This window comes from Peromyscus maniculatus, chromosome 5 (assembly GCF_049852395.1).
Source record: "Peromyscus maniculatus bairdii isolate BWxNUB_F1_BW_parent chromosome 5, HU_Pman_BW_mat_3.1, whole genome shotgun sequence".
Lineage (NCBI taxonomy): Eukaryota > Metazoa > Chordata > Mammalia > Rodentia > Cricetidae > Peromyscus > Peromyscus maniculatus.
In genome coordinates this window covers 68,311,816-68,336,388 of record NC_134856.1, presented here as the reverse complement: position 1 = coordinate 68,336,388, position 24,573 = coordinate 68,311,816, and the positions used below count along the sequence as shown (strand labels likewise).

The 24,573-nt window shown below is 46.2% G+C and overlaps 1 protein-coding gene across 4 annotated transcripts; it reads right to left on the bottom strand.

Moving 5' to 3' along the window:
* Positions 1-1,777: 1,777 nt before the first annotated feature.
* On the bottom strand, positions 1,778-24,366 carry Map3k8 (mitogen-activated protein kinase kinase kinase 8). 4 transcript variants are annotated; one of them, XM_016009040.3, is made up of 8 exons: positions 24,337-24,366; positions 18,645-19,003; positions 13,731-13,898; positions 11,156-11,417; positions 9,845-9,951; positions 5,095-5,247; positions 4,238-4,484; positions 1,778-2,903 (listed from the first exon to the last, which is right to left on the bottom strand). In XM_016009040.3, the coding sequence occupies exons 2-8, from the start codon at positions 18,978-18,980 to the stop codon at positions 2,773-2,775; spliced, it is 1,404 nt and encodes a 467-aa protein (XP_015864526.2). In that variant the 5' UTR covers positions 18,981-19,003; positions 24,337-24,366; the 3' UTR covers positions 1,778-2,772. The 4 variants fall into 4 exon arrangements, with proteins under 4 accessions (XP_015864526.2, XP_076428633.1, XP_015864525.2 ...); XM_076572518.1 differs by lacking the exon at positions 24,337-24,366 and adding an exon at positions 23,674-24,081; XM_016009039.3 differs by lacking the exon at positions 24,337-24,366 and adding an exon at positions 22,755-23,109.
* Between the last annotated feature and the right edge of the window lie 207 nt (positions 24,367-24,573).

Sequence of the window (24,573 nt, the reverse complement as noted above, 5' to 3'; positions counted from 1 at the left end):
GCCACCACCGCCTGGCTTCAGCCCTCCAGCAGACACAGGCTTTTGCCTTGAAGAGTTATAGCACAGAACTGTGTCATCAACTGAAGATCAAGTTACTGTGTTTTTCAGGCAGAGGACAATGCCAGGAGGTCCCAGGGGACCTCCCAGTTCAGATGCCCTTAATAGAATCCTCCAAATCAAGGGCAGATCCAAGTCTTTTCAGGCCTCATGTGGGGTCACGGAGGGGTCATGCAAGTAGAGAGTTCTGAGGCTGAAGTTCTATCATGTCCTTGGTATCCACACCCCTGCCCTCACTTAGGGCACTGCATCCCACAGTGTGTGCCGGGTCTCCCTAGAGACAGTCCCTTGCTTGCAGGCGATCACTCCCTGAGCATCAGACTGGAAATGGGCCTGAGTCTGGATTCAGAAAGGTCTGGTCTCAAACACCATTCTCACCTCTTAGTTGCTCTGTGCTCTTGAGAAAAACAACCAACCAACCTCAAAATGCTTCGGGTTCCCCAAGAAGAGTGTGTGTCACAAGACACCACGGTATGCCTCTGGCATATTCCCAGGTCGTGGTGCCAGAGGGAGGAAGCAGCCTAGGGAAACAGTCAGATGTCTGGGCCAGTATTCTTGAAGGGAATATTGGGCTCGAGTTTCTCTCTTCTCTCTCTCTCTCCATCTCTCTCCTGGAAGCCTTCTCCACTGCACACTCCCTCTGTGAAATACTGCCTCACCATAGGCCCAAAGGCAACAGAGTCAAGCAGCCATGGAGAGAAACTTCTGAAACCTTGAACCATAAGTCCCTTCCTGAAAGCCGGGCATCTCTTGTCTGGCACTGTTTCACAGTGCTGGGGTGCCGACTAATGCACCCTGACAAGGTGCACTGTCTCCAACACATGTGGGAAGCTGCAGCTGTGGTATTGTATTCCCCCAATATTGTGTATGCTAATAAACTTATCTGGGGTCAGAGACAGAGCAGCCACAATATTAAACATAGAGGATAGGCAGTGGTAGCACACGCCTTTAATCCTAGCATTCCAGAGGCAGAAATCCTTGTGTTCAAGGATACAGACAGGCATGGTGACTCATCACGCCTTTAATCCCAGAAAGAGATCCTTTAATTCCAGGGAGTGGTGGTAGAAAGCAGAAAGGTATATAAGGCGTGAGGACCAGAAACTAAAAGCATTTGGCTGGTTAAGCATTCAGGCTCTTGAGCAGCACAGTTCAGCTGAGACCCATTCTGGATGAGGACTCAGAGGCCTCCAGTCTGAGGAGACAAGACCAGCTGAGAAGTTGGCCAGGTGAGGTTAGCTGTGGCTGGTTCTGTCTCTCTGATCTTCCAGAATTCACCCCAATACCTGGTCTGGGTTTGATCTTATTAATAAGAACTTTTTGAGGTTCATGCTACATGCAGCCTCTCCACTTAGGGAATGAAGTCTCAGGTATTTGGTGAATGTGATTGGCTTTATACAAAAGCAAGTTAGGGATTAGCGTTAGCATTCACGAGTAAATAGCTCGCAAGCCTGCATTCAAGGTGGTCTAACTGTATAAACACAAGACACAAGACGGAGTGGAATCCCTCTTGTCCCACATCAGTGGCTCACACTTGCCTGTCTGCCTCAGTGTACCCAAGGAAAGAGCGCTTACCAAGTCCCCAGGAAGGCGGTCCATAGCAGCAGCAGAGGAGCCAGCAAATGACAAAGCCCTCAGTGCCTGAGACATATCATTCCAACATCTACCCCAACCCCGTGACTCAGCCGAGAGGCACACGTTCTTCAAAAATGAAGACAAAATACTCAGTTCATCCAATTTATTCGACCAGTCGCATTGGACTCAACTGTTGAGCTTCATTTGCATAATGTAAAAATATATTTTAAATAAGAATGCTCATACTTTACAATGTTAAAATATATATATATATACATATATGTATACGAAAGATTCATGAAGGAATTTGGAATAAAACATACACAGTATGCTATTTTAACACAGAAACACTCTAAAGAAAATAGTCTCGTTAATTACAAATGTAGCATCACCAAGAATTTACAAAAGCTTTCACTTTCTTGAAGGTCACACTTCTCATCCTTTGGGATGTACAGAAATTATGTGGTTTGCATAGTTCTATCCACATTTAAAAACATTGTGTTTTAAATGTTTTAAGCATAGCATGTACAGTACACAGTGTTTCCATAGGAACATAACAGAAACTGTCACTAGTGACTGACAGTCAGGTGGCTCTGAGTGAACCCGCCATTCGTAAGACACTAGTCCAGTATATTGCTGTAATATTAAAGTTGTTCTATTCACCCAAAATACAATGAATTAAACTTATCCTGGAGCCTACCCACCACGGCTCAAAGAATTACCATATAATACACACCAATATATACACAGAACAGGTCTTCTGAGTCGAATGAAGATCCCGTGCTTAAATAAGAACCAAGAATAGGAATTTTAGGTTAATATCTTATGAGGGCTATTTTTTTTTAACACATCCAGCCGAGTATACAGTGGATGGAGCTGTCATCAGAAATGATCCTTCCCTGAGCTCTCTCCTCCCTCCTGTCCAGTCCCACCACCTGAGAAACGAGAACCTTGGGCCCTAGGACATGCCAGAGTAGCTTCACAAAGGGGGTCACTGGGGTGACATTCATGTGCATTAGAGGCCTCACTGCCCCCCTAAAAAAATGAATAAAATTCCCCCTCCAGAGCCACTGTGCAGGGTTTGCAAAGCCAACATCCAGGAGAGAAATGCCCATCCTAGTTTGCGGCCGACAAAGGCACCCATCAGCCATATTCCAGGGTTGGTGGCCCCCGAACAATATTGAAGTAGCCGGCCAGAGCTCCGAGGTCTATGTAGAGGGAGCGCTGTCTCCGGAGCATCTCAGACTCCTCGGTGCTGCCTGTGCATGAAGAGTCTGCAGAGGGAACGGGGAAACAATGAGAAAAACCAATGCCAAAAAAAGAGGGGACCCACAAGTAACAGCTACATGTCCCTTCTGCTAAGAAACAACCCCGTGGGGCTCAAGAGACCGTGGCCCAGCTCTGGCTCTGTCACTGGTAGCCTTAAGAACACCATGAGCTACTTTTAGAATAGCACATAGGTCACGGGGTTCCAATGGCCAACGAAGACTAGGAACTAGGTAGAAACTCTGACATGATTTTCAGTACCTCGTCTTTCCCCACTAGACACAGAGAAATGAGACAAGAATGAAGTAAAACAGGCACTCCAGGCTTGATCTCTGAGTTTGGGTCTACATGAGTGAATTAAAAGGTGCCTTGCCGGGCGGTGGTGGCGCACGCCTTTAATCCCAGCACTTGGGAGGCAGAGGCAGGCGGATCTCTGTGAGTTCGAGGCCAACCTGGGCTACCAAGTGAGTTCCAGGAAAAGGCGCAAAGCTACACAGAGAAACCCTGTCTCGAAAAAACCAAAAAAAAAAAAAAAAAAAAAAAAAAAAGGTGCCTCCTCCAGGTGCTTTCTCTGCACTTCCAGCCAAAACTGAATTATCCAGAAACCCACACATTCTGAACTGCGAGGCCGTCACTCTCCATTGGTTTCCAAAGTCAAATGAGAGCCTCTTTTCCAAATAAAGTGAGTCAGAGATGACATCCAACGACTGTGTTATCTCCGTTCACACTGAAACCCGCTAGAATTTTGGTGATGGGTGAGCTCATTAAAAGTGTTTTCCTAAGGCTTCCACTTGGGTTCTCAAATACCGACACTCCAAGTCCCCTCTCTGTTTCAGTCTGAGGGAAGGTGTCACTATGTTGTGTCTTAACCTCCCAAGGCGTGCCTGGTGTGTGTGTGTGTGCGCGCTGCAGGTCATGGAACTCAGGCCTTGTGCATGCCAGGCAAGTGTTCTGCCTCTAAGTTACAACCCCAATATCTGTTTTACATTTTCTCTCAAGACAGTCTCACTAAGCTGAATAGGGTAGCCTCGAACTCACTCTGTAGCCCCGGCAGGCCTTGACCTTGTGGTCTTCCTGCCTGTGCCATCACGCCCATCTTTTTCTTTGGAGACAGGGTCTCAAGGAGCCGAGGCTGACCTTGAACTTCTAACTGCCCTATCCAAGTGCTGGGATTACAGGCCTGTGCCACCATGCCTGGCCTTCATCCCCCACTCCAGTCCCCACCCCACACCCACGTGCTTTCGTGACCCATATCTGAGGTTTCTGTGGACAGGAGGAGGGTGGTCAGTGGCTCCACGGGCACACAGGCATACACCCACATGCACACAGCAGGGCGACCTACCAGCAATGTTCTCAGGAAGTTCCAGCTCCTTCCTACTCAGCAGCCTTTTCCGTTCAAAGAGGGCAGAGTCCAGACTCTGACATCGTGGCTGGTCCTCTGGCGGGGGATTCAGGGCTTCGTGTTTCAGTAGGTCTGCCGCTCTAGGACGGTGGTTGGGGTTCCTCTCCAGGGCGGCTTCTATCAGCTCCCTCATACCCGGACTGCAGTCGCCCGCAATGTCTTCCAGGGGAGGTGCCTGCTTGTGGATCTGCCAACAAAGCAGCTCTGTCAGCACGGATGGCGTAGAGACAGACGTTCAAACAGTGAGGAGCGACCTACATCCCACTGCATGACCCCTAGCAAAGACCTCTCAACTTCCTAGCAGCAGTTAAACCAGCTTTGGTTGAATGCGGCACAAAGTACATGCTGGGCTTGAATTAGCAATGACAGCTTCTCATGGGGGGTCCAGGGGTGGTTGCCGCTAATGGGGAAATGCCTGCCTCTGCCTCCTTCCCACGCCCTACTCTAGGACACGCTGTCAGCTGAAGGATGGAGTTTGAGGGAGCAGAAAGCAATAACATTGCACTTTCTTTTTAAAAAAGACATTTTAAAGAACACGTACACCCTTCCTTGGCTGACGGAGTTGTAGGACCCTGGTGCTTCTAAGTGTGTTTTATCACACATAAAGTATAATGGGATAGCATACAAATTACGTCAACTTCTCATTTTAGTCAGTTTCCATTAAAAATAGACTTCCTTTTTAATAATGGAATTGCAACCACATCTTGCGGGTCACAATTCTACCATCACCTCATCTCTTTGGTGTGCTATGAGATGGTGGGGCTCACTGCACCCCAGCCCAGCTGACTCTCACTTACTATGTACAGGTAAGAGGGATAGGCCGATCGAGGGTAGCGCTTCACCCAGGGTGGGGTGCCTGTCTGCATGTGGATGAGTGTGGCTCCAAGGCTGTAGATGTCGGCTTTGGTGGAATGGCCCCTGCACAGAATCACCTCGGGGCTCATGTATATCTGAAAGAGACAAGGAAAGCATCATTCATCTGGCTTCCTTCTGCCTGCCCAGTTCTAGAAGCTGGCTCCTCTGCTTCTGTGATATTTGCTGCATGCTCTGTCTTTCAGATGGAACTCTACTTCTGTGTCCCTCAAGCCAAGGAGGATCTTGAGATGTCCTCTAGAACATCTTTCCCACGCAGCAGATCTGACTTCAAAGAGCCTAGATTTTTGAACCTACTAACTTTCACTGATGTTCTGTAGACATTCATCAGTTATATACAACTGTCCACTAAAACACCAGTTCTTCTCAGACTTAAATGAAACTACACATTTACTTTTCCTGTTTATCATTTAATTGCCAAAATGTGGCAGAATCCTGCAGAGCATTTGTATCAATGGCTTAGAAGGGAAGAGCCTGCAAAAATAAAGTGTAAAGCTGGGAAAATGACCCTAATGAGTCATTTATACCTGACAGGTTTCCCAGTGACTAAGCAACAAATGCCCGCTGAAGCAACAGTGTGTAAGTTCTGAGGCTGAAGCAAGAGGATTACCATAACCTCAAGGATAGCCTGGGCTACAGACTGAGACCTTATCTTTAAAAACAAGCAAACAACAACAAAAAAATTAATAAACAAAATACATCATAATTTGCATTTGATTTCACAAGTCAATGTTGAGTAACTGGGGCAATTCTCTAAATTTTATTTTTCTAAATATAAGATGGAAGAGGAAAAAAAGAAAACCTTAGCCACCAAGAATCTGTAGTTAGGGCTGGCACTGACACACAGTGTTAGCATCCTAATTAACAACGCAGGGTGAACAGCTCTAATTTAAAGGTACAAAGGGCTTTCAAACTGGAAGCTTTGGAGCAGGACGATGCCACCAGTGGAAAAATCCACATATGACCTCATGTGACGGGCCACAGCTAAAGAGAACACCCTGCTAGCTGTCTTTCAGGCTAATGAACCCTCTGTTTCTACTTGGGTCCCATCTGCAGGATTATCTCCTAGCAACAACAACACACAAATGTTCCAAGAGCAAATGGAAGAAAAAAAGAATAAGTGAAGGAACAGGAGAGGGGAGAAAGAAAAGAAAACAGGAAATAAAGAAGGAAGGGAAAAGAAAGGAAGAGGAGGGGGGAGGGGAGGAAGAGGGGAGTATGAAACACTCCTGACCCCCAGCTCTTCAGGCACGGTATTTATCCTGCTTCAGTGTTTAAAAGTTTTCATGCTGTCATGTGACCATGAGGAAAGGGTTAACATTCTCAGAATTCATTTCTGAGTAAATAAGTAGAAAATTCGCTTACAAGAACTGGGGAAATTGCCCAGTTTCCCCATCTTAGCCTGCTGAGGTCCTTCCTAAAACACACTTCCTGGCCGGCTTCCTTTTGCACTCAGCAAGTCGGCACCACTGAGCTCTGTGTCCACCCACTTGCCCTGCAATGAACGGCATGTGTCTCTCGACTTTAAAAAAAAATCCAATCTCAATCACAGGGTTAAAAAATTAAATATTCAACTTTAAAGCCCCTGGTCAACAAGGAGTGAGTTACACATCTACAGCTTGCCAAGAGAATGGACTTCCTGTTGAAACTTCTTACCATAATCAAACACAGTTAGGAAAGAAATGATACGTGCTCGCTGTCAGTAGCAGTACTCAGTTTGTCTCTCTCTCTCTCATACAGACTAGGGACAAAGCAGCCCGTATGCTTGGGTGGTGTCACAGTTCTCTATGCCTGCGCACCCAGCCTACGTTTGGAGCTGGCAGTATCAGTCTGGCAAGGTGGCCTGGGTGCAGGCCCTCTGGCACACAGCCAGGAGCTTCCAGCTCAATGTTTCTTCCTCCTCAAGCTCCCGGAAGAACCAGAGCAGACAGCTCAGAATGGTCTGTCTTTGGACAGGCTGCCTGGAAGGTTTGGGTCAGACAAACTGACAGTACTTGCTCCAGAGACGTCTGCCCCATCCCCCGGAATGAGTACAGTGCAGGCGAACCTGAAGCCGGAGTCCAGGTCTTAGTGTTTTATAGCCACGAAAAGAGACTATCATGGATATGTCTGCATGAACCCATGTGCACGGCTTCATTCTATGTTAAGTTATAGAAGTTAATACCAGAGTCAGAACAAAGTAAGAACTGTAAAAATATAGAACAAAAACCACAGCAAAATAATTCTAGTATGTTCTCTGTATTTTCTATTTTTTCCCTCTGAACCATGTAACTAAAAACAAATAAATATATGCCAGATTAAACTTGAGTATATATGACATGATACGGTATAACACTCTGAATATGGAGAGAGAGAGAGAGAGAGAGAGAAAACCAGAGGTGAAGTTTGTATCTGTGAGCTATACTGCAGAGTTCTGAAATAGTCATTGTCTTCCCAACAGCTGAGTAATTGCATTCTAATGGAAAGCAAATTTGCCTGCTTGCCTGGCTAGTGATATCTAATTTGCTCTTTAGTATGGGGAGTAAAAGCAGGCTTGCAGAAAATTTGCATCAGGACTTCATAATCATTTTCACACTGGTCACAATCAAACTTCAGTTTGTGAGCGCACAGTAGAAGAGAGACAATGGGCGGGGTGGGGTTTGTGAGAACAGACACCAAGACCCATTTTATACCGAGTACACAGAAATTAGCACTAGCTGAAAAAACTTCATCTAAATACTACTTGGGAACTAGATGGGTGCTATACGCCCCATAATTCTAGTACACAGGAGGCAGCAAGAGAACACTGAGTACAAGCCAGCCTAGGCTATCCTCAGCCTGAGGCCAGCCTGAGCTACCGCAAACTCAAATGAAAAGAAACCCTCTTGAGGGCTGAGCTATGTGACTCCACCCAGCCATCCTGGTAGAGAATCCCAGAAATACAAGCTTTCCTCCAACATTGCATAATTTTCAACTTGACTGCACTGCCAGGAAGCAAAAGGTATTTTTTTTTCCCTCTAATACCATTAATAGTTTGTTTCTCAAACTGGTTCCAGGGAAAAGGGTGGAATGTCCCGGATCTGAACTCCTGACTAATGCCAAAAAGTGCTAAAATGCCTTCCAAAGACAATGGCCTAAGCACGAAGGTTGATCAGACTTTCTGCTGTGGCAAAGCACTCTTAAGAAGTGGGGAATAATCACTCTTTAATTAAAAAAAAAAAAGTCTACAGAGACAGTATGACCTCAGCACTGGGGAGGCTGAGGCAGGAGGACGATGCATTTCAGGTCAGCCTGGGCAGCAGAATGAGGCCCTGTCTCACAGAAATCAAAATAAAGTAATTCCAGAAGCTCACTTAGACCCAGGAAGAGCTTTCCAGGTTGAGTTTTGTTTTTAATTCACAGATTAGTTGAATTTTATCACTATACCTTCAAACAAGGTGTGTTGTGCTCATGATTCTAGGCTTAAAACTATCCCTGGATGAAAGACAGACAGGCCTTGGTGGTCAGTCCTCAGTAAACTGTAACAGCCAGGACACTGAAGACAAACTGAACCAAGAGATGGAGTAGGCATCATAGTACTTTGATATCTAACAACATGTTAGTTATGTTAAAAAGTTACGCAGAATTTAGAGCTTAAATCCTTAGAAAATAAGAACTAAGAAAATAAGAAACTAAATCTTTATTCTCTAAGAATTCAAGCTCAGGATCTGTGTAACTGTGTAACTTCAGGCATTGTCTTATAATCTCTCCATGTTTATTACTTTATTATAAAATAGAATAATAGCAATCACCTCTCTGCTATAATAACAGTATTCATCAACAATGAAGTCATTTCAAGGAAGAAATAATTCATTTAAAGTACTAAGAGAACTATTTTGACTGCCATTCTGTAACAGTTTTAAAAGATGAATTCTGAATCGACAAGTTGAGTTTCCCATGTCTGAGAAGCTTGGAACCAAAAACCTCTCAGATTTGGGAGTTCATATTTTGGGGTATTTGCATATATATGTGGGTTTTTAATCTTTTGTATGTCTGTCATCTGTCTGATGTGTGCATTCCTGTGTGTGTATGTGTGTGTGTGTGTGTGTGTGTGTGTGTGTGTGTGTGTGTGTGTGTGAGAGAGAGAGAGAGAGAGAGAGAGAGAGAGAGAGAGAGAGAGAGAGAGACTGCTGCATATTGGACACTTTCTACCTTGGGCCAGGATCTCTTTTTTATGGCCGTGTATTCCAGGTTACTTTCGAGCTTTGGGAAAAACTCTTGTCTGCCTCTCACCTAACCGCAGTTGCACGGAATTACCACACTTGGCTCCATGTGGGTCCTCAGGATATAAACTCAGGTCCTCAGGCATGTGCAGCAAGCATCTTAGAACTCTCTCCAGCTCCTGCATCGTTCTCTAGACTTTTGGATTAGGGATGCTCAACTGGTCCTCTATTTCATCACTGGACTGTTTGTAAGTGCTTTGTGTTGTATATATAAACATAGTAATAGATAATGTCTATAAATATGATCATGCATATTTAAAGTCTTCTATAAATAGCAGAACAAAGGTGAGAAGTAAAATGAATTTGTTCTGGCGACAATGATGACTTAATGTCATCATTTTATCCCTTCTTTGTCCCTTGCCACAGCATTTCCAGAATATCGTTTCTATTCTTAACGAGATAGTAACAATTTCACACCAATACAATTACCTACCTCTGTTCCTCGGAGATCCTTGGGCAGATAGACATCTTCAGTCATTTGAACACTTAGGCCAAAATCGACCAAAACAGCTTTTGTAGACATGAAGACAATATTGCTAGCTGCAACGAGAAGGATTTGTAATGTGAGTCAATGCATCCTCACACAACATGAAGACATCGTCTAGAACAATGCGTCCCAGTCAGAGCAGAATGAAATGCTTCTGGTGATGACACAGGTGGATCACACCCAGGAGAGAGTGTTGATGAGAGGTCAGGAGAAAACCACGTGAGGCCTGTCAAGAGCCCACCCAGTGTGACATATGTGAGCGCAGCCATCAGTATAGCTCAGGGCGTGGACTTCAAATTCTGAGACATAAGCGTCCACTACCAAGCCACTGTGGTTAAAAAAGAAAAACGTAAAGTTGTTTTTTTCTGGTTAAAGTTGTGCTTGTCACTAGGTATTAAAGATTTATAGTGAGTCTGTTCTATTTCTATATCATAGCTGAGTTCTAGCAATTTGTTTTTTTTAAGAGATTGTTTAATGAATTCTTGCCAAATTATGGCTCAAAATTAAGAAGATATTTGTTCCTCAAAAATAAATGCCTGTGTGTTTGCATTAAGTAATCTCCCTCCCATCCTCCCCCCCCCCCCAGTGTGGTGCATGTGTATGTGTGTGGTATGTATGTGTGTGTAAGTGTGTGGTATGTGTGGTGTGTATGTGTGTGTAAGTGTGTGGTGTGTGTGTGGTGTGTATGTGGTATGTGAGTGTGTGTGTCTGGTGTGTATGTGGTGTGTGTATGTGGTATGTATGTGTGTGGTGTGTGTGAAGTGTGTGTATGTGGTATGTATGTGTGTGGTGTGTGTGAAGTGTGTATGTGTGTGGTGTGTGTGGTGTGCTTGTGTGTGGTGTGGTGTGGTGTGTGTGTATGTGTGGTGTGTGTGTGTGTGTGTGTGTGTGTGTGTGTGTGTGATGCGGATCAAACCCAGGGCCTTGTTTGGGCCAAGCAGGAATTCTACCACTGAGCCACACCCTCAGTGTTGCATTATTGTTTTTAAAGCACTATACAAGGACAGAGGCAGCACGCCCAACAGACATGTGGTCCTGGTCCCCGAGCCATTATTCAGTCCTTGCCCTCCCTTCTGACTGCTACCATTCTTAGAGACTGGGCTTCGTTCTACGAGTTCTTTCGGGGGCACAGAAAAGGAAGATGAGCTGTGTCTACAGGGAGCTGTACTGCCTGCCCCTGATTGTGTTAAAACATCTCATTTGTCTCCAATCTAGTGAGTCCCACTACACCACAACAAGGCAGACCCCACTACTCACGTTTAATATCATGGTGGATCACTTTCTTGGAGTGCAGGAAATCAAGTCCCTTGAGAACATGCTTCGTCACCCAAATAATTTCAAATTCTCTCATGGGCCCACAGCTCTCCAGCTTCTCCAGAACAGACCCTCCCTCGCCTGCTTCCATGAAGAGATGGACAGTATCACCCCATAGGATGGCACCATATAATTCAGCAATGTTCTCATGCCGGAAGCAGGCCTGGATCTCCACATCCGATGGCTTAAACTGATCCACAGGAATCTACAAAACATGGGTAAGAATCTAAACAACCTCAAGATGATAAAGCAAACAAAATCCAGACAGTACAGATCAACCCACAAACCAGAAGCCAAATTAACACAAGAACACTTAGAGGTGTATGACAGAGCCCTGTGGTATCAAATGTTTACCACAGACCCGCTCCCACATTACGTCATCTTTAAATATAAATTTTTTTTAAAACATAAAATACAAGGTATGGGGAAACACTCATTTTATTTAGAATTTAGAAATCCAAACGAAGTTTAAAATGAATGAGCTAAGAGAATTTCTTATGACCAATAGGCATCCTCTCCATGACCCCAGAACACTGTGTTTTTTCAATATTTCACCTTATTGTGTGATAATATGAAGCCATTAGTTCCTTAGTTCATACTCAAGCTATGGCTTGAGAATGATAAGTGCTCACCCATCCCTACATCCCAGGAAAACTCAGTCCTCCAATCAATAAGAACTGTGATAAGAGGTAGTGTTCATACAGCAGAGACTCTTAAAATGTCTCCAAACATTGTGCCAGGGGAAAAAGGCAAATTGTAGGAGTTCAGATATTATTCTAAAATGATGATATGCACACATCTGGAAAGATAAGACGTTCCCAGCACTGGTTGTATTAAGGAAAGGGGACCTCACCCACAAACCTCCATCCTTTTAAGCCTGTCTGAGATTTTTAATTGTATAATTGATTTTCTTAAGAAAAATACTCTCCTCAAATATTTAAATATTACAAACACCAAAAGGACAACTAACCCACAAAGCCATTTTCCCATGCTTTTGTATTAAAATTAAAAAATAGGAATTTGAAATTTAAAAATTAAAAAAAAACTTTTATAAAAGTTTATAAAAATTTTTTATAAAAGATATCTAGATAGTTTACAGTTTGGAAGGGTCACTCTAGATAGAAGCTTCAAAAAGCTTACTATAAGTCTTATTTTCCCTTTAATATAGATTATCCAGTCGATCTTTTTTTTAGATGGGGGGGGGGTGGGGGGTTGTCTCACTATGTAGCCTTGGCTGGCAGGGAACTCACTATATAGACCAGATTGTCCTAGAACTTATAGAGATCCACCTGCCTCTGCCTCCCAAGTGCTGGGATTAAAGACTTATCTAGTGAATCATAATGAAAAAACCAATTAAAGATACTGTTGGTCTTGAGGCCAGCACGAGAGACGGACACACGGGATCTGGCAACTGTTTTTTAGTTTACTTCTTTGCTAAATTAGGAGTAAACACTACACTAGGGCTAGGTGAGGTTCTGGGTGTGTTTCCAAGCGCCGCAAAAGAGGAGAAAATGGTACTTAACTTCTTCACACTTTAAAATGGTGTCAAACCCAAGGAATTATCCACTGGGCTTACAACTGTGTTTCCCAACTGAAACAAAAGTGCCAGGTCCCACCAGGAGTCCCCCTGACTCTTTTCAGTCACTATGTTGCAAGGGTGCCCCGTGATCACGGCATCTAGCAGAGGGATTTGGGGTCCTGTTTTTGTACTTACTATGAATGGGATCTCATGCAACAGATCTTACTTTGTGTCTAGCTGTCTGAACTTAAGGGTTCTGAGATGCATCCACACTGCTTTAGCTGTTTGCCATTCATTCTCTTTGTGGTCTAGTGTTCCAGAGCATACTATCTACCTATTGGTACCTGGGAAGTTCCCAGAATGCTTTAGCAAACAATGCTGAAATGAACAGCCCAAAATAGTCACGCATATGGACACACCTTTCTGCTGGGCGTAACTAAGCAATGGAGTTATTGGGTCACTCCAGATGTGTACATTCTCAGCTGCCAGAGTCTGCCCAGCAGTCTTCTGAAGTAGCAATACATTAATTTTAAGCAGTCATTGCTTAGTAAGAGATGGGATCCTTTCAGCAATTGGTACCCTTGAATTCAACCCTATGAATCTGCAGTCCTGAGGAACATCCTGTTTTCCTAATCTCTGTTGCCTGCCATGGACCTCTCCCCAGTGGACAGGAGCTACACATAAATCTGCTCTTCTATCTCAGGCAAGCTCCCCCACTCCCATCTAAGGGAGATGGTATTATCCAAGCTAAACACACCCAACCATTCTTTTAATTAGATTACAAGCTCCAAGACACCTAAGTAGAGATATAGGGGCTGAATGGTCCTAGGTCACAACTGAGATGTAGGAACTGAATTGATCCAGATCACCAGCCACTCTAGAAATGACAGACACTTTGGGGCAGGAATCTTTAGTAAAACCCAGAGTAAGGACAGAACCTTGGGTCATGGTAAATAACCTAAAGCCAGGAAGTCAGACACACAGTGTGGATGAACACACCAGTTTGCATGCCATTCTTTTCTTGGTCTTCATGTCTTGGGCTAAGTACACTTTTCCAAAGGCCCCCCGAGGCACGAAACCAGAGCCGATGTTCCTGTAAGTCAGCTTCCAAGGGACGAGGAGAACATCCGAGTCGATTTGGTAGCGTCCATTCTGGGGACTGATTACCTGTGAGGAGATACAGATGCCGAGGTGAAGCCCAGTCCACAGAGGCTATTTTCGAAGCATTCAATGCAGTGGTACCGCGAGTCATTCTGACATTACAGGCTATATTTAGACCTTGAGCAAGACAGAGAAAGCTTGTAACAGACACAACTTCCTGGTCCAACCTGCTCATATTTCCAAATGCTTGTGAGTAGTTAGCTGCCAAAGAGAAGCTGAAACATTATTTATCTAGGGAGTCTGACAACTGTGACCCAAAGACTGAAAATAAAGGATGCATTCGTGCCTGGAGATTGACTTGTTTCTATTAAAACGCACTAACCTGTTCGTCTGCATAGCTATTACTCACACATGATGCACACAGAGAGCGAGCGCGCGAGCGTGGAAATTAACTGAGGCTCGGGGAGGACGGTGGAACTAGTGTGTGATGCCAGAGTCATGAGTTGACAATGCTTCATAAATAAGGAAGGGCAGAGTTGTTTCTCTTTGGCTTCCTCGCTGAATTTTACAGTGTGCCTATTATGTGCCCTGGAATGGGTTTGGTGCTGAGGAGGAGGTAGCCATAAGCAGAGATGGGTGGGTCCAGACTGCTAAGGGCTCATGGGCAAGAAAACCTTTAGAATCAGGTCTTTCAGAACGAGTGCGAAAGCCCTGAGTGTGATGACCCAGCTCCACCCCCTTATTCTATGCAAGCAGACAGAGGGAAGAAACAGCCCCCACACACCGAGAGCTAATTAGGGACCAGGTGTAGCGCTGCTGTTTTGCATTATCTCATTAAAGTCTGCAGCCATCCTGAGCTAGGTTCTATTTTTATTTCCATTTCATGGCTGAGGCTGGCTTCCAGAGGTGAAGCAACTCTCTAATCAGTGCCAGAATTAGGATTTGCACTCAGGTCTGCCCAACCCCAAAGCCAGAGCTCCCCACTCTTTGTGTAAGAGCCTTTGGGGTTCCAGAAGGCTGTAATTAAAGCCATGCTAGGGTACAGACTCAGTCCTTCAAAGCCTCCCAAACTTAACCCTGTGAGGCCCAAGTCCCAGCCAGCGTGCAATTCAGAGTCCTAGCTCTTTCCCTAACACCAGGCCTTCCCTTCTTGAGTCTGACGTGCATTTCTATCTTGAATCTCCTCCTTTCTAGGGTCCCCTCTAAACAATCTTGCAGAAGCCTGTGCTGTTCATTTCTGCCAATTCTCCAACTCACCGAAGTCACTTTCAAGGGCAGACACTAGACATAAGCGTTCTAGTCCCTCATCCAAATTGCTGTTATCTATACTGAACGACACAGGAGGCAGTGTCTGGGAAGTTTCTTAGGTGTTTTATGGAGTGAGCTGTGTGACCTGGTTCCTACGAAGTAGACGTGGTCTTCAGCTACATCCATGGAAACAGATTATCTAAAAACAAAGGCAAAGCTATGTCTCTCCTACCTTCCTGGTGACATGAGTGGACCCCCATGTTCAGTTCCGGTTGGTAAGGCAGGTAGAAAGGGTTTCCATTCCAAAGGCAAAGGACATCCCAGGTTCTTAACTCTCAGCTATCACCACTACCCATCATATATACTTACTGGGGATGGGAGCAGGGCAGAGGGCAGACTCTAAGGTAAGGGCCAGTCAGAGATGGATTTGGTTGAATATAAGAGGAAACTTTCTTATGGTCAGGACTTGACAAATGAGGCACTGGATGCCGTGTGTGATGGCTCTGCCTAATGGGTCTGGAGGGACAAACCAGAACATTCTACCCAGAATTATGGGCTGCCTGGTTCAAACATCAGGTAAAAGGCTGGACTCTTCAATCTGAGAAGCTCTGACTCCTTGACTAAGCCCTGAGGATCATCACTCCAAATGCCACTATTTATAGTAAACAAATCCAGGGTGTGGGCGGGGGTGTTCAGATCCACATACAACCCCCAGAGTCGAGTACTTGGGGACTCTTTTAAAATTCTCTCCAGATCACGTATGAACTGGTTATAAATAAATAACTGTGCACTGACATGGAGCAGTTCCTAGGTTGGTCTCTTGGTGTTCTTTCCTTGGATTTTGTTGGACACCGGTGCAACCTTGACCATATATTATTTTAAGGGAAATGGCACACATAAATCCACACCCGGGGAGGACTCATCCAACATGCCCATGCTTTGGGGTATTGTTTTAATCTGCAGTCCTCCACCCTGTCTAATTAACTGGGCAGCACTGTGGGTGTTGGCTGCCTGAGCACACCAGGTCTCTCTGCCTCTGACTTTTGCACATGCTGTCTCTTCCCCTGAAACAATCTTCACTTCATTTAGCTGACTGCAGCTTGATGTTTACACCCCGGCATGGGTACCAATTCCTCCTGGAAGCCTGTGCCGACATCCTCCTTTCCCCTTCCCTTCCTCACACTCATGGGTGTGAGACTCTTGTCTACGCATCCCCAAGGCTTTCAGGGTGTACAGAGATTGTGGCTGTGCACACAGGGCTGTGTTACCTGTTCACGTGCCTCCTGCACACAGCAGGCACACAGCTCCCTGTGACACAAACTACTCAGAACTCTATCCAGCACCCGGAACAGCCTGATACACTATGGCTGTCCCAGCTGTCTAGCGAATGAACAAATAGGTATTTAAATAAAGACCTCTATCCCTGTGTAGGAAGCTTTTATGGATATATCTTACTAAGGACCCAGTCTAGGTGGCAGCTAATTCTCTAAGCAAAGCTAGCCCAAAGTACACAGCTTTGCCAAGTAGATGAAGGATGAGAAAAGAAATATCTTGACTACGGGATGGACGGCTCCACAAAAGGCACCATGCCAGAATCAGTGATGTTAAAAGCCAGCCGTGTGTCATGCAGGCTCTGACCGAAGACCAATGCACAGGCAATCAGTTAAAAGCACAGAGCTGTGACAGATTACCACTAGCCTTAGAGAGCATTTTCATTTTGAATGCCAGCGACAGGAAAGTCAAACACAGGCCCCAGAGGCCCAGTCCCCAGGCCTAATGGGGCCCGATCCACAGGCCTGTGGGCTATAATTCCATTCTGCTCCCCGTCATTTCATTCATTTTGGTCTCTTGCTTTATATTTTATATTCATCAGCATTAAAAAAAAATACAAGTGCTTTTTAAGATTCTTAAGACCCATGTCTTGATGGTATCTTTGATTCTTACGTTTTCTTTTTAGTTGGAGTTGCTCATTTATCGAGCCTGGGCTCTCTGGCAAGGAATGAAAGACAGAGCCTTGAGCCTTTGCTGGCCAAGTTCTTACTTCCTTCTAATGGCTGGGGTTTCCGGCCCTTTCTGCATGAGCTCTCTTCTGGTTCTACTCCTAAAGAGAAGCAAGAAGCAAGAAGCTGCTTTTTGGTGTCCTTTAAAAATTTCCTAGCATTCCCTTGTGTACACGGACCATGATCCATCTCTCCTCGGCGAGGGCAAACACAAGAAACGGCGAAGGGAAAAGCACAGAGAAAGCTCCGTTTCCCTACGTTTACAAGCAAGGACCGCTAGTTTGTTCTGCTTGTCTTTATTCGTCAAGCATGTGGGAAAGGAAGGAACTCCATCAGCACCGCATTTGCCACCGACCACATGTGTATTATCTTGAAGCATCCTCCCCTAGTTTTACTCTGGCTGAGGAAACCAGGCGTGGCTCCTGCTTCAAATGATGAATTCCCGTTGATAAAATGAAGTCGTACTCTAAAGACAGAGCCTTTTTCGTTCACTGTTAAATGCAGCGTGGTAGATCCACACCAAAGGAAGTCACGCCCTGATGCCGAATGTGAGCCTGTTTCTTTCCGAGCCAAACACAACTGACTCGCAACAAAACAACTCACTACATAGCTGACCTAAATTACTGTGCTGTTTTTCATTAAATGAATGTGGGACAATTAAAAAATTATTATTATTATTATTATTATTATTATTATTATTATTATTTCCTTTGTCCCAATTCAGGCTTTTCAGCAACAGCTGCTCCAGCACGGGTCGTGCTGCCATTTGTACACACCAAGGGAAAGAGAGCTGCCTCTATCAACAGGCATGTTTGTGACTTACCACCTACTCTTTTGCAAGCTGTCCTTTTTACAAAATTAAGTCACCTTTTAATCACCGCCCACGTGTTCACCTCTAACACACCAAGGACCTGACAGAATGCCAGGCACACCTAAACACTCCACCTGACCAACTATTGTGGCAACAAAGAGTTGCCACAATATTTTGGGGACTATCTACATACTTGGGATGACTCCGCAACTCCATCACTGTGGGTCATCGCCACTTAAAGAGAGTGAATCTGTGGATAGCTATTTGCCATCTACAAGCTGCATTTCTGCAGGAACCAAATTTAGCCAAATGTGATAGGAGAAAAATAATACAGTTTTCAACACTATTAAGACATTTATTCATCTCTTGGCTGGTGGACTCCCATTAAGACCCTCTCTTTTGTGTATATAGTGAATGCGCCTTTAAGGGATGTGTTAAAAATACATCTGTAAGGGCTGGGGGTGTAGTTCAGGGGTGCAGTGCTTACCTAGCATGCCCTATCCCTGAAAACACAGAGTATATTCATAATCGCTTCTTCACAGAATTACTACTAAATTACAGGCCTCTGCAACAGAGCTTGTGTGAAGATTTCCTTCTCATGGTTAACACAGAGGTGATCCTTACCAATAACTACATTCTTTAAAACTCATATCTGGCAGCCATCCTAAGCCACGTTCAATGCCACTCTGCATTCCATGAAGCCATACCAGTAAAGCTGTACACACAGCACTCAACTGATGAGAAGAAACATACCATGTTTAATAAAATTCCAGATTCTTGCGGCCGACGTCCATAAAAATGCTTTGCGGTATTAGATATATGGTTTGCAAATGCAAGTAGATCCTCCACGGTCCCGTATCTGACAGACGAGAGCCAGGGCACCTCCTGGCCACTCCGAAGCAGTGACTCCGAGCGGTCCTTGTTTTGATTACTGTCTGGACACATGGTCATCAGACTGGGCTCGTATACTGCATGCTCTTCACTTGTGTAAAGGTTTTCCATTATGTCTATGACTTCCGACACGTTTAAATGCTTGATTAATAAATCAATTTCTTCTTTCTCGTCACTTCCCGTGCTCATGAACTCCATCACTGTGGTGCCTGCTGGGGAGTCTATAAAGAAACACAAACACTTCCTTCACTACAATGTGTTGGAATCGGAGACCAAAGGGCCTCCGTGCCTCTGTTCATAACAAGGATTCTTCTCTACTCACACGTGTGAATTCATGTGGGCACTGCCACATTCAAAGGGACCTTAGATAATCTTTAGCCCAGCTCACTTGGCAGGGGGAAACCTGAGCTGCAGAGTGCTCGGGACTTACTCACTGTGGCATGGGCTCTCGCTACTGAAAACAAACTTTCACTAAATACAAACACAGGAAAGAGCAGTCCGGGGTTCGCTGAAGACGAAGGCTCCTGTTTCTTAAAGCCACGGACCTTGCACAACGTCATTGTTCCCCCAGAAAGATCGCCCGTGGCTTGAAAGAAAAAGAACTACTTGACTAAAATTCAGGAACCAACCTGGCAAATAAGCTAAGTCCCCAGAGAGAAGAAGGAATGCAAAGCAGAGTTTATTGGAGCAAGTGGGGTGGTGAGAAGTTAAGTTTGTGGGGGGAAATCGAGTGTGAATAAATCAAACGGCTCTTTAGAAGGGAACAGGGGCCTGGGATCTTAGCTGTGCCCAAGATAAACAAGATGAGAAAGGTGACGACTGACTCACTGACCTGTGAGCCACAGTTCCCTCTGGACACCTGAAATTTTTTTATAGCACAAAGCACACACATCTCGAGGGTCCCAGAAAGCGAAGTTAGTACTTAGACCAATTGGCCTGGAGACGCTTCAGTAGTAGAAAGAGGCCAGGGAAGCCAAATCTGTCATAAGCAAGGCTCAGGTGAAGATCAACTGACTTCACTAGCCAAGGTGACATTCAGTCCCACACAATCAGGTGCCACACTCAGGAAATGTAGGTGACAAAAGAAGGCACACACAGTAATAAAAAGTGACACTCTTTCCCCGGGTCTTCTTCAGATAACTCGGCTCCGCTACAAAGGAGGAAAGATAAGAGCGGCTGGGAGATCTAAGAGAATTTCAAAGCCTGTCTGACTTGAACCACCTTGCTCTAGAAAGCACAGCCTCTCGGGAAGGTACCTCGGGTTCTTAAAAGCACAGGTGCTTGGCACGTATCACAGTGCTGGGGGATGCAGACAGGCGGGTCCCTAGAGCTCACTAGCTAGCAATTCCAGCAGAACCCACAAGCTCTAGGTTTAGTCAAAGAGCTGCCTCAGAAAGTAAGGTGAGGAAGACACCCAATTTTGACTTCTAACCTTCACATGCACCAGCACATACGTGCACCATGCATGTACACCTGCATGAAATGTATACACAAACATGTACATGTACATGTATTACACCAATATACATACACAAAGGAACAAGCTATTATCCCGCCAAGCCATGCACCTGTATCAACTTGGAGCTTCAGTTCAAAGATCCTGGAAACTTCCACCTGGGGCCACCTGCCCACATGACCAAGTCATGTGCCTCTGATGTACAAACTACTCTGAGGAAAGCATCTAGCATCCAGGCCACATTAAATATTCCTCTCCTTATGGCCAAATTTCACCACCAACCTCAGTGCCCATGAGATGTTGGGCAAGTACCACGAGTTCTCTGTACCTTGATTTCCCCCAGGTGGAGATAATAACAGCAGCTACCATCCAATTAAAGAAGTTCCTGTGCACATGGTACCCTTGTCTGGGATGTAGTAGGTAAAGCTATGCCCAGTACTGAGATGTGGATCTCGCTCAGCAGACGCCACGCCAGCCTCCTTTCTCATCTGGAAGTGGGATTTGCTGCCTCGTCCCCAGACTACTCCTTGGTTTTAAAGACTGTGTCCATGCTGAAACAAAGGTGGGAGGGGGGCCCGAACCCGTGAAGCGTGCTGATGTCTGTTATCACCACACTTAAATCTAGACAATAGTCCAGACAGTGCCTTCTCAGACATCTTACACATCTTTGAGGAAGATCGTGATTCAAGCCCCCAGCTTGTCAAGTGACACAGGGAGCTTTGTGAACCGATAGGAGAACTTTTGGCCTCAGCTTCACAGAGCTACTGCTTGCAGTTTCTACAATTGTCGAATTTACTAGGAAAACAGAAGTTAAAAGTGGTTGACTTTAGGGCCCCCTTGAGTAAAGGAAGGACCCACGGCTCCCAAACTGAATTTTCAAAATAAGTGACCTAACAGAAAATAAAGTTCATGACTCAAGAAAGGGGGGAAATCCAAATAGTTCTAAGTCACTGTACTGTTCAGAAACGAAGACCAGTTTGAAGTTTTAATCCTGCAGAAAATCTCAAGCAAGCTGTGTGCTCCTCTCATAGGCTTCACTTAAAGCCTAAGAAATCAGACACGCATACACTACACATATATGTACACCAAATGGGCAGGGACACACACACACACACACACACACACACACACACACACACACACACACACCGAGGGGAGAGGGCAGGGAGATGGAGCAGTGTTTAACTCTGAGACTTTTTGTGGTGCTTGCTCAATTCCTGAGAGGCTCCTGTCTCAGAGATCTGCCGCCCAGCAACCCAGATGCCCCAACAGCCTCTAGAACATGAAAAGGTTCTGCACCCTCCTGCCTCAACTGAACAGACCACATACTAAAGTTGTCTGAGCTACACAAGGCCAGAGCCCCTTTCTGTGCATGGATGGTGAAGGCATTCCAGTTTAGTGAGAACCATGCTCAGCTTAAAACGACTGCGCCGGGACTCGGGATAAAAATCTTCATCATAAACTCCATCCCTCCTAGCAGAATGGAGTCAGGCCAGTTTTACAGACAGTTGCTGCAAGTGCAGTCGGGGACTGGTTTTTGCAATTAAACTTCAACACATTAGCTAGAAATTAACAGAATCATTTCAGAAAGCACCTATAAAAATCAAACACAGGAGTAAAAGGCTCTCAGCTGCTTCCATCCACACAAACAACCCTTCCCAGCAAGTGAATGCAGACTACACAGTCTTGATATTCTGCCCGGCAATGGGGGAATGATACCTTGTGTTACTTCCCATTTTTAAAAGGATTTCCCCCCACTGAAACAACCCATTACTCCTCGGGACACATTTCTTAACATAGTTTTCTTTTTAAAAAGTCCCAGAAAGATGCTTTTCAGCCCTGCAGAACCAAATCCACTTCAAAAATTCCAAACACCTCAACTATTCTGTCCCTATTCTCTTAATAGGATACTCTTTAAGAACCAGAGTACACTAGCCTCAATCCATCAGAGTTGGGCGCCTCAGCAGGAAGCCTTATAATGTTAAGCAAGTATACTGGCTTCCCCCCCCTCAGTTTTTATCAAAAAACGATGCCCCCCCCCCTTCTAGATCCAAATATGTTTTTCCACACTCCCTCCTGGTCCACCTGGCCCCTTAAGATAACCGAGCCTAAAGGAGCTTGCATATTGTAAAAGTGCCCAGGGACAGAGCGAAGGTAGTGGGGTCTTACAGCCTCCAAGTTGCACTCACCCAGGCTCAGCAACCAGGGCGCAGCTGTCCAAGCAGCAGCGTCTCCCGCGGGAGACGCGGAGAGCGAGGGTCCTCACTTCCCCAGCCACAGCCCAAGCCGACACTGACTGGTCACCCGGAATCCGGGAAGAAGGAGGAAGGGGGAGGAGCCGCCGTGAGTCCACACCTCCCGCCTCCTTGCGCAAGGTGCTTTCCAGCTATACCTGCCTGCAGCAGGCCACCCGAGGCTCCCGTGGTGGGAGGCACGCTCCGTTTCAGAGTGGGAACTCCCGGACACTTAGGAGGGGCGCCCCGGAAACACACCCAAGGCACCCCAAACTCTGTTACCTGAGTGTTCCAAGTGCCCGCCCAGAGCTCGGGCTCAGTAGGCAGTGGGTGGCTTGCCTGCGGGAGCCAGGAGTGCTGGTTTCCCGAGGGCGGGTGGCGGACGCCGGAGAGCGGGCAATCGGCCGCGGGAGGACCCGTGCGCTGCAGGAGCACCGTGCGCTGCTGGCCCCTGACTCTCGGCGTCTGAACCGGCCCCGGGGCGGCGTAGCAAACGCCAGCCTCCTCCCCGCCTTTTCCATTTCCCCTTTCTCTCGGTAAACAGAAAGGGGCCTGCTGGCTGGCCGGGGACACGGGAGCCCCCGCGCTGGGAAATTCCGTCCTCCCACCCTTGGGCCCCGGGGCGCGGGGTGGAGATGGAGGCGGGACCGGGCGGAGCGCCCCTGAGGACCCACCCCTCTCGGGACTTCTGCGCCCAACCCGCGGCCAGATCCCGTCTTCCCCGCCTGAGCCTGCGGTTCCAGACCCTCCCCCAGACCGGCCGGGAGGTGCTCTCACAGTCGCTAGGGGAGGCTTACGGGCTATCAATCTGATTGCAAGTAGACCGAACAGGTCTCGCCCAGATTCGGTTCAGTTGCACTGTACGAGGCGCAGAGTCCAAGTCCGCAAACTCTGACTCCCCGCAGCGCTTTAAAGTTTCGGCGAAAGTCGCCTGCGCTGTTCCCTGCCAGCACAACTAGTTTTGATCTTTTAGTCTAATGGAACCAATTGTTCGGCGACGACACCGCTCCACTGTGAGAATTGCCTGCTAGGATCCCTCTGGCCCTTAGCTCCGGCTAATAATCTAGGGGTTTGCTCCTTAGAAAATTTACTGAAGGTGAGGTCCAAAGACAGTTCTAGGAGAAGAGCTCCACCAGTAACTCCAGTCCACCACCGCTTATCCTGCTCCTCCCTCCAAATGCCCCGAGCATCAACAACCTACCAGGAGCTGAGTAATTTGCAAGATCCCAGAGAACAAGAGGAAAGGCCATGTTGACATCATCTCCATTCCACGGATGGGACTTGGGGGTCCCAGGCTGAGCTACGAAGTCAGAGCCCCTATGACTGAGTTGCACGTTCTGTTCTTTAAGGTCCCCAGGCACATCCGCCCTCACCAACTTCAAAACACCCCTTAAATTGATCTCTCCACAATCCGTCTGTGGACAGTGAACTGCGCTTTCAAGGACGTCCTAAGAAACAGAAAACTGGGGTGAGGAATAGCGCCTGCGTTATAGAGCCTTAAAGTTCATACACGCAAGACTAAATTCACATGGAGAGGAAAGCCGACTGGCTACCTGCAGTTTCTTCAAATGTGAGAGCGCTAAGTGAATGCTGTGATTTGAGTGAGGCTGGGCATCACTTCGGTTACAGGAACCTTTCTATAGCTAGGCTTCTGGATGACGGCCTTTCTGTTCTCACAGAGAGGGAGCGAGCGAGCATAGTCCGCACCAGCCAATCAGCCTGCACTCGGCTGTCCTGCGGCCTTACTCTGTGGTTTTTATCACTGGTGAGAGAGCCGATCATGCAGGTCCCGGTTGAAACAGAAGTACTGCTACCCTTTAGTTTTTTCTGCTGAAACCCAGTTTAGTACAGAGGTTGCCTCTACCTGCTGCGTGAGAGTCGTCTCTCCCTGGCCTGCTGTCTTTGGCAATAAAGGATGGGCTTATAAACACTTTAAAAATAGAACCGTGGAACCACGCCTCGCCCCGCCCCCTTAAGTGAGCTCATTACACCACGTGTAGTCTGGAAACTAAGCCCCGGATTTCCCTACAGAAGTCTCCCCAATACAGCTGTACTTTAATGCCTTAAGTTGTGGGGTGATTTAGAAAACTTATTTCCCAAC

What these genes read in the sequence shown, in the direction of transcription:
- Map3k8 (XM_076572518.1), bottom strand. Translation starts at nt 23,722, where the DNA reads ATGGCCTTTCCTCTTGTTCTCTGGGATCTTGCAAATTACTCAGCTCCT. An exon ending in TGCAAATTACTCAGCTCCTG is followed by an intron (nt 19,004 to 23,673) that starts GTAGGTTGTTGA and finishes GTTTCTTTATAG; the next exon opens with ACTCCCCAGCAGGCACCACA. An exon ending in ATCCCTCTTACCTGTACATA is followed by an intron (nt 4,485 to 5,094) that starts GTAAGTGAGAGT and finishes CTTTGTTGGCAG; the next exon opens with ATCCACAAGCAGGCACCTCC.